The sequence below is a fragment of the Ceratotherium simum genome, chromosome 14 (genome assembly GCF_057802395.1).
Source record: "Ceratotherium simum simum isolate JZ-2026a chromosome 14, ASM5780239v1, whole genome shotgun sequence".
In the NCBI taxonomy this organism is placed as follows: domain Eukaryota; kingdom Metazoa; phylum Chordata; class Mammalia; order Perissodactyla; family Rhinocerotidae; genus Ceratotherium; species Ceratotherium simum.
The window spans coordinates 31,961,179-31,975,231 of NC_141913.1; the positions used below are offsets into that span (position 1 = coordinate 31,961,179).

Consider the following 14,053-nt stretch of genomic DNA (forward strand, 5'->3'; position numbering starts at 1 on the left):
TTTGGATTTGGTGACCAGGAAAGGCCTCACCGAGGTGTGTGTGAGCTGTTGTTGAATAAATTAAAAAGATATTTTATAAACCTGCGGTATAGAAATAAGACTTCTTACTCAACTTCTGTAGAATGCACTAGTGAATGAACGAAAGGTAAAATATTTGAGATAAAAAGTATATGTATTCTCCAGGAAATCATTAACTTTGCTACTAGGGAGAGTGTGTTGGAAGAAAACAATTGTCTAACTTCAAGGAGTTTTAAATCTTCGTAGCCTTTGGAAACACGCGAATCTCTATTCAGAAAATAAGTAAAGAGAAGGTAGAACTAGTAATGGATAAACTTGTCCACTTGACACTCAGTGCTTTTTCATTTGTGTTTTCCTTTAAATCAGTGTAATAAAAAAGAGACCTTTTAAACCGTGGTAACAAGTTTGTTCAAAGTAATTTAATGAGATAATACTGTTTTGTGTTGAAGACGGATGTATTCCTCCTCTAAAATGATTTTTTACTAAACTTCAAAACAAGGAAATTATATATAGTACAAGCAGCTACAAATTATCTGAAGATCTATTTCAAATGACTTTTAAAATTAAATTGCCTTTGGTGCCTATAAGATTAATAAAGATACAAGCTGTAATATCTACTCTCATGGAAATTTGACCATGTAGATTTTTTTTCTTAAATAGTATTCATGAGTCTTATTACAAACAATTATTTACAACATTGATTCTCTTTTATCAGTAGTTGGCTGGGAGTTCAGTTTTCATCATTTTTCTTTTTAATTACTCTTTATTTTAAATTCTGGTTTTTATTCAAATAAGAGATTTTTAATTCTGTTGCAACTCAAGTAATCAAATTAACTCAGCAAGAAAATAATATTTATAGATTAAAACTCTTCCTTGCACCCCGATGAATGAAAATTATTCCTTTGTTATAATTACTTTTGTGCTTAAATTATTAATAAAAGAGTACAAGGAAAAACATTTTTTTATAATTCTAATGCTTTGAGGAAGAAGAATTTAATAGGGGATGTCTGCTTTTATTATTTTAATAAAAGTTACTATTATTTCAGAGATGCTAAACACTAAATTATGTTAAGCAAAAGCCTTCTTTCTATGTTAAATTTGTCTTGTAATGGTTGTATTTTTATTAGCTCCCCTAACCTTTCCCAGAGTTTGGTCTGACCTCGGAGTAGAGTAACAGATCACAGGAGGAATGAGGTTTCTTATCCTTTTACATATTTAGATAATTCCTAATTATGGCTCCCAAAAGAGCCATCTGACATGTGGAATTATCTCTCATTGCCAGAAGTGTGAAATCTAAAAAGAAAAGTATCAGTCATCCAAGATTTATCAGAAGAGCAGATCTATAATAGCCAGGGCTCTTGTGTCTTAAGGATAGTTGTCTTTCAGATCACCATGTTAAATCCTCAGAGACAGATTAGAAGAATAAGTTTTTAAATTAGTCTTCAAATATAAGAAAACATATTGCTCACTTGCTATTTCTATGAGATTATCATTAAATGTTCACATTAAATTTGTGACTGGAAATGTGCTAAAATTTAAATAGAAAAATAAGATATTGAGTTTCCAGTTTTTTTGTTTTTTTTTTTTTTTTAATAATTTTATTTATTTATTTATTTTCCCCCCCAAAGCCCCAGTAGATAGTTGTATGTCATAGCTGCACATCCTTCTAGTTGCTGTATGTGGGACGCGGCCTCAGCATGGCCGGAGAAGCGGTGCGCCGGTGCACGCCCGGGATCCGAACCCAGGCCGCCAGCAGCAGAGCGCGCGCACTCAACCGCCAAGCCACGGGGCCGGCCCTCCAGTTTTTTAATGTATCCAAAATGAGATTTGTGAAGTTAGTTGGCAGAAAAAAATTGATATGACAGATCTCCATTTTGAAAGCAGGGAAGTCAGATGATTTGATTCTGTCCCTGGTAGAAGATATGACCTTTCAATTGGATATCAGCAGTGGTAATTCATTGACATACCAAGAACTCAGTAACCTTTAGAACACTGCTCTAATTGCCTAAGGTAGGCATCACAACTGCTCGTTGATCACAATGGATGCCTCTGGTGTGAAATGCCCATGGTTTTCTTTAAAAGCTGTGCTGTCAGGGACATGTTTTTAGTCAATCTTCTTTTAGACATGAAGTGTCAGGCTACAATGGAAATGTTGTCTCTAGTTAAAAGATACCAAGTGTATGGGCTGGTCTGGTGGTGTAGTGGTTAAGTTTGCGCACTCTGCTTTGGCAGCCCAGCGTTCACGGGTTCGGATCCTGGGCGCAGACCTGTGCACCGCTCATCAGCCATGCTGTGGCTGCATCCCAATAGGGGAAGATTGGCACAGATGTTAGCTCAGGGACAATCTTCCTCAAGCAAAAAGAAGAAGATTGGCAACAGATGTTAGCTCAGGGCCAATCTTCCTTACCAAAAAAAGAAAAAAAAAGAAAAAGAAAAAGATGCCAAGTGTGAAAAGGGTATCTGAAAAAGGGATTTGGATAACTCAGAGATTTTCCATTACAGTTATGCGCTGCATAACAATGTTTCAGTCAACGACGGACCACATGTACAACAGCGGTCCCATAATTTAGTACCATATAGCTTTTAAGTGTGTGGTAGGCTATACCATCTAGGTTTGTGTAAGTACACTCTATGATGTTTTGCACAATGATAAAATTGCCTGAGGATACATTTCTCAGAACATATCCTCATCCTTAAGCGACACATGACTGTACTTGCTAATATGGTCTAATTGAGTAGCAAGTATGTTTATCATTAATTACAACCTCTCTAGAATCATTTCTAAAATCAACGAATGATAGAGTCTGCAGAATGTACAGATTTTGCCTATTACATCTTCTTGTGAGAAATATTTATCCACTTTTTTCCTTAAAGTTCTTCTAATGTATCTCATTAATTCTTACATCACCATTTGATTATGGTCGGAAAACTGAATTGAGCAGGCAGATAACTTAGTGGACAATAAACCTGATAATCCAAGGGAATAAATAATTACCTCCCCAGCACAATTTGAGAGGTTACACTGCCCTTCAATGTTAGACAAGGAAACTTAGGCTGCTTTTTGCTAAGTAAATAAAGATGTCAATTTTTATAGGCTAGTTACAATACAAATTTTGCCAGATTAAACCTGTCTTATAGTCCGATATGAAAATGCTGCAACCATGTGTACAATCAATCCTCTTTATTATTAGCAAAGAGGATGCTAATTGAGACTGTCTTTAGAAGATTCTAACTTTTCAAGATGAAATAATGCCTTATACTCTTCCATATAATCATTTTTAGTCATAAAAATTTTATTTTCATGTCGCCAATATTTTATGCTTTTAAAGATAAGATATCCAAGCATCAAGTGATAATGTTAAGTTTGAAGTTCTTATTCTAAATTGTTTTCTCTGTAGTTAAGGATAGCAATAAGGAAAAATTTCTAAAATAAAAGAACAAACAGTAGTTTGTGGTAGCTTTAAAAAGATAAGTCTATAAATAAAAGGGTTCATTTTTGCTTGTAAGTCAAATTTCAATAAAATTTTTATAAAATGGATAAAATGAATTTTTCTTCCAGTTGATAAATAAGGTTTGATTTATTTATTTTTATTTATTTATTTTTTGTGAGGAAGATTGGCCTTGGGCTAACATCCATGCCCATCTTCCTCTACTTGATATGGGACGCCACCACAACATGGCTTGACAAGCGATGCGTCGGTGCGCACCCGGGATCTGAACCTGTGAACCCCGGGCTGCTGCATCGGGGCACGTGCACTCAACTGCTATGCCACCAGGCCGGCCCCTAAATGAAGGTTTTAAAAGGACAGAGTAACAACCACTAATTTTTACCATTGATGCATCTGGGAATTAAAAAGCAAAAACGAAGAAAGTTGATCTCCAAGAGATCATTCTATGTTTAAAAATAAGATTGATTGGTTTAAAAATAGGAACTGAAAAATTGAAACTATATTTTATTTTCCCTCATTTAGTGCCATCTGCCTAAGGCTAGGGTATATATTTATCACCTTCGAAAGTTTTTACCAATTCTAGAACTTGTTTCATCATGGACACATATAGCAAGTGATATTTTGGTTGGTTGCTGCCCAGCTTCCAGTTGATTTCAAGCTTAATGGGAACTAACTGTCATGTGGCTAATATAAAAGCCTATAAAATTTATAATCTACTATTTGAAATATAGTATCCAAATGAAGAAAGGTGTTAGTCCTACCATATTCTATACCATTTCTATACTACTATGTTAAACTTTCAGATGAATACAGACACACCAGAGTCAGGTCGTGTAAATGCTGAAGAAAAGATGGAAGGAGTGTCTAGTGAAGGTGTTATCAGGATATTTAAAAGTTTGGCAACTATGGCATGTGGAGAACAAAAAGAACACCCCAGAGAAGTTTAATCAAAGAAAGAGAAGATATAAAAGGACCAACACAAAAAAAGGTGTAAACTTCTACGAGTAACTCTGAAAAGTAAAACTAAAATGAAGGAATACGTGCTTTAGCTCACGAGAACTTTTAGGTAATTTACAGAGCTGTAATGGTAAAATGGGCTCCTCAAAATGAGTTAATTGCCCACTGCTGAAATTTTATTAGTGGCTGAATGACTAGCTTTCAGAGAAGCTATTTTGTTTTCTGTGAATGGTTTATGGCTGAAACCGTTCCAGTATGATGCAAGATTGCAAGTGGATCATTAGTACTGAAGGCGGTGATTTCATTTAGAAGTTGAAGAAATAGAAACTGAATATTAGATTGTTTCCTTCGATCTTCTGCTATATCTCCATCGTACTAAGCATTAGAGTACCCTGTTTCAAAGACAGAGAACACTGATCCAGATAACAATTTTAAAATATGGTAAAAATAAAGAATATTATTCAGAGGCAGTGGGGAGTAATAAAAAACAGGCATAAACACAAAGGGTATCTACCTTTGAAAGATGAACTCCAAAGGCTGAGATTTACAAGTTTGCAACCTTTTGTGTGAAGGCACTCTCCAGATTGTTTTGGGTGCAGCCATACTGATGAAGTGTAAAAGGACAGAGTTTGGAGCTGGTAGGATAGCCACAAAGTTAGGGGAGAAATTCTGGAAAGGTGATAATCAGAGGTAGTGAGTCCCCTTCCCCCAATTTGCATGTAAAATTTTCCCAAATCCTGACTGAAAATGTAACTATGTAGGCCCAGTGATCCCAGGGGAGAGGGAAGCAGCAGTCAGAAGCTTAAAGACCTGAGCAGAGTTTACAGTTGTTCATCACAGGAAGGACAGATTTTGGATTTGATTTCAGCCAGTTGGCTTCCTGCTAGAATGATTCTTCACAAGAACATAACAAAATTCAGAGTCTATAACATATTCAAAATGTCTAGTATCTAATAAAAAATCACTAGATTTGTGAAGAAACAGAAAAATGTGACCCACAGTCAATGAAAAAAAGCAGTCAGTAGAAACACCCTGAGATGACCCAGATGTCACAGTTAAAGGACTGGAAAGAAACTGTTATAAGTATGTTCAGGGCTTAAGGGAAAATAAATACATAATGACTGAACAGAGAGGGATCTCAACAGAGAAATGAAAACTAGGAAGGAAAAGAACAAAATGAAAATTCCAGACTGAAAGTATAATATCTAAAATGAAACATTAGTTGGATGGCTTTAAAAATATATTGGATTATGGCATTAGAAGGAATCAGTGAACGTAAAGATAAATCAATAGAAATTGTATAATCTGAAGAACAGGAGAATGTAGCTTGAAGAAAATGATAGAACCTTAAGGATTTAGGGGACAATAACAAGTAGCCTAAAATAAGTCGGTATACATGATACCAACCAACCATTTATATTGTTAACCTTCTTTGTTATAAAAGAGAAGGTTTTCATATTTGGTAAATAACATTTTTAATATGCCAATTACATATCTTCTGTTTGTAATTCAAGTACTTACAAAAGTGCAAGTTTTGATAAATTGGATTGAAGTTTTGATTCTCCTGCCCTGTAGTTCTTTGATGTCCTTAAAAAATAGTTTCAAAATTGTTAGACATGATCTAAGTAGAAGTCAAGGAATCTAAAGGATTAAACTCAAGGAACATGTGTCATTAACTGGGATCCAGAAATGGGAGAGTTAGTTCATTGAAAATACACCCTTAGGTCTCCCTCTACCAAATTGTCCTTCACTTTTTATATCTAGCTCTCTTTTACTTCTCCTGTCCTGAGGCTGCAGAGCTATCGGATCATCTGGTATAGCTTCAGTTTGAGAGTCTAGTGAAATACTGCATGTAAGGTGCTTTTGCACAGTGTTTCGCACAAAGTAATCATTCAATAACATTGTCTTTTATTTTTTAGGGAACCATTCTCATATATATATATCTACTAAGTTTTCTAGTACTTATTGCTATCGAGGATCAACTGTATCTTTAAATATGAAATTTAAAAAATTCCTCTGTCTTTAAAAGTTGTAGACCAACTGAAATAGTTCTTTGTAGAAGTACAGAGAACTCCTATAGGAAAGGAAACATTTTAGAAGATCTACTTTAGTTTATTTTGCCAGGGAATGACATAGTTCTTACTGTGTAGGCAGTGAAGGTGGGGGAGAATATTAATATAATCTCACCTTGCTACATCCATTTCATAATGAATAACAGGGATAAAGTGAAGGAGATTGTTAATAAATATGTCACAATTTAAATCTTATATAGTAGTTTTAGCTTTGAAATACAAAAAAAAGCAGACCTTTGAGTTAAAAGAACAATTTTTGTCTGTTTTTAAGTTCGCAAGGCCTAACAGAATCATATTTTCTATTTACTTTAACTTTTCTTTCTTAAAAAGTATTTACAACTTAGAAGGATAGGGTGATATAAAGAGCATAAAACAGTAAACTTCCACACTCAAGAGAACAGTATTCAGAATTTCTTATAAGTTATGAATCATTTCTTTGGCATAGAAATAGCTCATTATATATTATAATAATATTTATATCCATTTGATTCTGTCTCTTCAAAGTATATCTGTTTTTTTTCATTCAAAAGACTAACAGACTATGACCTTGTAGGTTCAGGATAAATTCCGTCTAGACCTGTCCGATGAAGAGGCAGTGCATTACATGCAGAGTCTGATTGATGAAAGTGTCCACGCTCTGTTTGCTGCAGTGGTAGAACAGATTCACAAGTTTGCCCAGGTAAGTTCTCTGAGGGCAGCGCACTTATCTCAGCTTCTCCATGTTCTACCCCAGAGTCCTCGGAGAGCCACACTTTGCTCCTGCCAGTGACATATTTTTTGGTTGTTGGTCAAGACTTTTTGACATCTCACCAGCCAGCTGATGTGAACGTGCTTAATGCATTATTTACTCTAAAACATCGTACTTAAATTTTCTTAGTAATGACTAAATTTTGGAGCGTCAGCATAGGTGTGTTTGTCCTTTGCAGTCAGTGGTGATTGTAAACCCTTCTTGAGAATGATCTGGGGTTTAGCAGAGGCCTTAGCAAGTGAGACTTAGACACTTGTTGGGTTTTGGTAAGTGGTGAAGTGCTAGGAAAGGAGTTTAGAAGCTGAGAAAAGCAGTGAATACCACACACTGAAAAGGTCTATCCGTAGACTTACTGTTAGCAGAAACTTTCATACAAATGTTTGAGGGAAGACCTTTTCACACTAGCCTATGATGATAAACCTCAGATTTAAAACCTGTTTTAATTTTGAATTTCTAATGAGGATGATTATGAGAATGGTTGGCAAACAGAAAAATTAGGCTGTTTTCTTCTCCCACACCCTCACATACTTCTCCTTTTGAACTCCTTTCTGACTTTATATATTCAATTAATAATAATTTTTAAAAATTATTGAAGTCATATTGGCTTATAACATTGTGCAAATGTCAGGTGTACATTATTATATATCATTTTCTGTATAGACTGCATCGTGTTCACCACCAATAGTCTAATTTTTATCAGTCACCGTACATATGTGTCCCTTTACCCCTTTTGCCCTCCCTCCACCCCCTTCCCCTCTGGTAAGCACTAATCGTTCTCCTTATCCATGTGTTTATCTTCCACATATGAGTGAAATCATATGGTGTTTGTCTTTCTCTATCTGACATAGTTCACTTAGCCTAATACCCTCAAGGACCATCCATGTTGTCACAAATGGCAAGATTTTGTCTTTTTTTATGGCTGAGTAATAATCACGCAAGCACAAAGCCTGTCTTCTTTGACTTCTCCTTCACCCGGTATCCAGAATGTCATCAAGCCTTAACTATTTCTTTAATTATCCTTTTCTGTCGTTTTCTCAATACTAACATTTTAATCCAGTTGTTCTTCACTTTACCATACTTTAGATAACTAAAACCCTTCATAACTGTTCTCTCTCTTTTAGTCTTTTTCTTCTTGCAGCATTATTATCTTTATTCTGCTGAATATTCCAATCAGATATATTTTAACAAAATAATATTTTACCTTGTCTTTTTTTAATTTAAATATGTACAGTGTTTCTCTATTGCCTAACAGTGACGTCCAATCTCTAGCAACTCAAGGCCTTCCAGGATGTTGTGTTTTCAGCCACTTTCCAAGCTGTTCCCCTAATACTCTCTTTCTCTGTATATTTTTGTTCTCTTCTATCTCTATGGCTGTTTTGTTAATGCCATTTCTTCAGCCCAGAATATTCATCTTCTTAATAATGAATCTTCTGTAAACTTCTGTTTGCCAAAATCCAACCTATCCTTTAAGATCTATTCTTAATGCCACTCTGATTCATCTTCCTCTGAATATCTGTAGTACTTTGGACTTTTATTGTGAGTTGCACTTATATTTTGCTTTCTATTATAGATACTTGGATACTTCCCTTAAACTCTTAAAATGCAGACTTCATGAAGGCTGCGCTGTATCTGTCAGTCACCTAGTAGCACAATGCCTTATATACTTAAAAAATAGATGACATAAAGGAATTTCTTCCTGTAAATGTTAGCTTAGACTCTTTGTCTTGCTTAACAGAAAAAGTTTCTTCTCCTTGAACACCAATCTGGGTCATATTTCATTACAAGTGCCAACTCAATGTCTCCTTCACATGTCATTAAAATCCTAACCAGTCACTTCTCAAGAGGGTAAACTGTGACGCAGATGATAAGTAAGTGACTTGTTGAAGTCACCCAGCTAGCTAATGGTAGATCTGGCTCTACATATGGCACAGGAGATATTTGAGAGTTATAGGGGAAAAAACCCCAGAGAGGTGTAATGGCTTAGCCAACTTCATATGTCTAACAAAGGACAAAACCAAGACACGAACCCGAATCTTTTGACTCCCATGTCCAAAGTTGTTTCCTAGCTTATCATATTTAGGTCTTCTTTATCCTAAGAAATTAATTTCTTTATCCTAAGAAATTAACTTGAGGGGCTGGCCCCATGGCTTAGCGGTTAAGTGCGCGTGCTCCGCTGCTGGTGTCCCGGGTTCGGATCCCAGGCGCGCACCGACTCACTGCTTCTCCCGCCATGCTGAGGCCGCGTCCCACATACAGCAACTAGAAGGACGTGCAGCTATGACATACAACTATCTACTGGGGCTTTGGGGGAAAAAATAAATAAATAAATAAAATTATTTAAAAAAAAAAAAGAAATTAACTTGAAAATGCTCCTGCTATTTTATTTATTTATTTATTTATTTTTGTGAGGAAGATCAGCCCTGAGCTAACATCCATCCTAATCCTCCTCTTTTTGCTGAGGAAGACCGGCTCTGAGCTAACATCTATTGCCAATCCTCCTCCTTTTTTTTTTTTTTCCCCCAAAGCCCCAGTAGATAGTTGTATGTCATAGTTGCACATCCTGCTAGTTGCTGTATGTGGGACGCGGCCTCAGCGTGGCCGGACAAGCGGTGCGTGGGTGCGTGCCCGGGATCCGAACCCGGGCCGCCAGTAGCAGAGCGTGCACACTTAACTGCTAAGCCACGGGGCCGGCCCCTCATGCTGTTTTATTAAGGTTCCTTAAATATATCACCTGTGCTCATGCTATTGTGCAATGGAAACAATATCAAAATAAGAGTAACCTAAAGATGTTAAATTTCATTGGAACTTGCTTAGGCATTGAAGAGTACAAGAAATAGTAAATAAGGGCTTAACTTACACAAGTCTTGAAATTATAAAATTATAGAAGCTTAGCTATTTCTTAACTAATCTCTGAAGAAGTTTCTCTTTGGAACTCACGTCTACATATACATTTTCTAAGTATTGATACTAATAGATCGCATGCGCACTCAAATTCTGATGACGAACATCTGTTTTTTTGTCACTCAGCGTTTATTATAAGGATGCATATTGCTAATTGATTTATGCTAATATTAGTGCATTCCTATTAGTCACTATGGATTATAGAACCCAATTTTTTAAAAGTGGAGGTATATTGATACATGTTAACAAAAGTTACAGTTGTTTCAGCATAAAAGGAATTATAATCTAAAAGATGACTAAAAAATTGCCAGATACAACTATTATATTGAAATGCTGAAAAGCCCTATTTTCTTCCATCATGCCTTTCCCAAGGAAGGGTAGAGATTAAACACTGCAATATTTGTTGCCTAGCAACACCCACCTATTAGTGGTACAAATTTTCCACTGGAAGACACTTTTATTTGGGTCATTGTCTTTGAAATTGCATCATCAGAACTCTTCTGCCCACCGAAATGATTTTTAAAGGGCTTTCTAGTCTTGTCTGCACAGAAAGGTAGAGGTCAGTTAGTTTGGGTCCCTTACTCCTCTAAAACTAGGCCTTTCAATGGTAATCTCTCACATTGAAGTCCATTTCTTTCCAGTTTCTGCTTTTTCCTGTCTCTCTCTCTCTTCACTGATTGATGGTAGAAGTCTGGAGAATGGGGTGTGGTTTCCATTAACCTTAATACATATTAAATCTAATTAAATGAATCTTAGTAGACTAACTGAGGTTAAAGATGTATTTTTTGCAGACTGAGCATAAATAAGAAAGAACAGATTGGGTTCATAAAGCTTACCTAAGTTCCGGCTCAAGATACTAAGAACACGTCACTGCTATTCATTTGGCAAGAGTCCTTACTTAGCCCCTGTGGTGTTCAAGGAGGAAAAGCTAAGGTCCAGGCAGAGGGGCACGTGAATGACATTAATGTGTACTCACATCTTATGCACCTTTAACTTAAGAGAATTCAACTATCTATCTATCGATCTATCTCTCTGTCTGTCTGTGTATACACACACACACACACACACACATATACACACATACATACATATATACATACTTGGGGGGATTAAAAAAACAATAAAAGGGGGGAAATGGTGTGGTTATTATGCCTGATATTTCCCCTGAAGAGTGTATGTCCTCTAATAAATGTGACAGGGGTACCCTCAGAAGAGTTTCAGATCCCAAGTGCCTCCCGTAACATAATATCTTACTATGCTGAATGTAATTACAATACTGAAGTGTCTTGGTTTTTTTGTACATCATGGCCTCTAAATGCAAGCCATCTGCCCCATCTGCTGCTCAAACAAAGAAACAGGTTTTTTGCATCAGTACTGGAGGAAAAGCTTCTGGTTTTGGACTTTTTGAGAGATGACTATTTCTAATGTGTTGTCTTCTGAAGGGCTTTTCTTGAGTAATTTTGTTTATGTTCCTGTTTTACCTTTATGTGCTGACCTGAGCACCTAAACCCACTGTAGGATGTTTCCACTGTAACTGTTCTACCCTCTCATCTACTTTGAGAAAGCATAGATGCAAAGGATGCCCGAAGGAGAAGAGAACAGAGCATCCATTCTAAGTTTACATTGTATGGGCTTTATTTTACCAGTAGGAATAAAGAACAGCAGTGTAACATATTTCATTGAAGAAAACAAAAAGTATTGAATTCTCTGGCCAAATAGAAATTTTTCTGCTCTAAAACCAAGTGTTTTTTAGTTTAGTAACTAATGTTCTTAAGAGTTAGATGATTCCCTGACTAGTAACTTAAATAAATAACTAACGTAACACAAGTATGTCATACAGAACTCTTTTGTATCATTTTTTTGTCCCAGATCTATTCCCAATTTATTTGAATTATCCTAGGAGGAATAAAAACAACAAAGAAACGACAATACTAGTGATAACAAGAGCCTGAACACTTAAATATGCCAGCGACTGTGTAAAATGCTTTCCCTGCATCACCTCATTTAATCCTCACACCTGTGAAGTAGGGGCATCACCAGGCCTGTTTTAAGGATGAGCAAACTGAGGCTTAGATACGTTAAATAACCTGCCCAAGCTCTCAAGGTTAATAGGTGACGAAGTCCAGATTCAAACCAAAACCCTGGGTTGTAGAAATAGACAATAGTTTCTAATGTTTTTCTCCATATACATCTAAGCTTAATTTTTTAGATAAGAATAGATTTTTTTGTGACTGGCAAGTTTTTAAAAATAGACTTATAAATTTGAAAAATTATCTTTTAACTTTTCTCTCAATCTTTCATCTGAGCATCAAAAGAAAAGAAAAATACAGCTGTGCAAACAGCCAATAAGAGTATGATATAAAAAGGAGTCATTGGGAACAGTTAATCTGAGATAAATATGATAAATACGGGATAACATTTATTTTGCACATTGACCAAAAACCAGTCTTGGATTTGATTGACCCACACGTGCTCTCTTGTTGCACTGTAATCAGCACCGCTGGACAACTACCCATTAAAACCCATGATGTTTAACAAACATAATAAAGGCACTTGCTATGTTACACATGTTGCAAGGTCTTAAGATTAGTTAATTATTGTAATAGCAACAGTCAGCAGAATGCCCCATCATTTTCAGCTAAAATGCCCTGCCATTTATTTTTCATCCGTACAAATTTAATTTCCTTATCTTCTCTGAGGAAAGTTTTCAAACACTTGAATGTAATCATGATGAGATTTGCCCCTTTGCTTCATTAACTGCTTTTAGTAAGGTTCGTTGTTAAACTAACTTGTTTTCCTGTCCTTCTGGGTAATATCAAACCCTTTCGTATAAATTCTTCAAATGTACAGGGAGTTGAATATTTTGGGACTGGCTCTGCTACATAGTATTACTGATCTTTTTTCCATAGACACAGACACTTTGAAGTATTTAGGAAATATATGAGAGACCTTCTGTGCAGTAGCAGCATTTTTCTCATACATACACACACATACATACACACACACACGTGTGTGTGGTTTTTAATTGTTTCCAGGATATTTAGACTTCCTAACATGTCAATGAGGACCCTTCACAATTGGGCTTTAACCTGAATTTTCAGCTTCCATCATCTTCTACCAGCCTTCAAAAAGAACCTTCTTCATAGCTCTGAATGATCTACCCCCATGATGATTCCTCATACCCAATACCTGCCCTCTCAAAACCATAACCTTTGTCTTTGTCTGGAATGAGTTCCCCACCCATTTGCCCAACTTCTAGGGGGTGTTGTGTGTGTGTGCGTGCAGTGACTCCCTCTATACGTAAGCATTTTGTCTTCAGGCATTTTATTGTAAGTAACTTGGGATCTCCCACAGAACCTGAACCATTCCTGGCGCATAGTAGGTACCAAATAAATGTATATGATTTTACATAGTGCCAAGGACCCTGTGAAAAGTTTATTTTTATTTCCTCTGATATTGCCTTTAAGAAAACATTAAAACTATGTCTTAAATTTTAAATTATGTTCCTTTTATTAACATTAAAAATATATCTTACTGGGGCTGGCCTGGTGGCGTAGCAGTTGGATTTGTGCACTCTGCTTCGGTGGTCTGAGGTGCACAGGTTCAAATCCTGGGCACGAGCCAACACTTGTCAAGCCATGCCGTGGCGGCGTCCCATATAAAGTAGAGGTGGATGGACATGGGGGTTAGCCCAGAGCCAATCTTCCTCAGCAAAAAGAGGAGGATTGGCGTCGGATGTTAGCTCAGGGCTAATCTTCCTCACAAACATACACACACACACACACACACACACACACACACACACACTATATATATATATCTTATATTATTTCTAGAATTGCCACTCTAATTGTCTAAGATTAAAATCAGTCAGAATCTTTCACTATTTTACACATATACACGCATGT

General features: G+C 36.2%; 1 protein-coding gene across 2 annotated transcripts in view; it reads left to right on the forward strand.

Annotated features, from left to right (window-relative positions):
• The window catches only part of PIK3C3 (phosphatidylinositol 3-kinase catalytic subunit type 3), a 153,045-nt gene that overhangs the window by 123,356 nt on the left and 15,636 nt on the right, over nucleotides 1-14,053 (forward strand). For both annotated transcript variants that reach the window (XM_004422483.3, XM_087439166.1), the window contains exon 24: nucleotides 7,050-7,175. In XM_004422483.3, coding sequence (XP_004422540.1) covers nucleotides 7,050-7,175 — 126 coding nt within the window. The remainder of the gene's footprint in view (nucleotides 1-7,049; nucleotides 7,176-14,053) is intronic.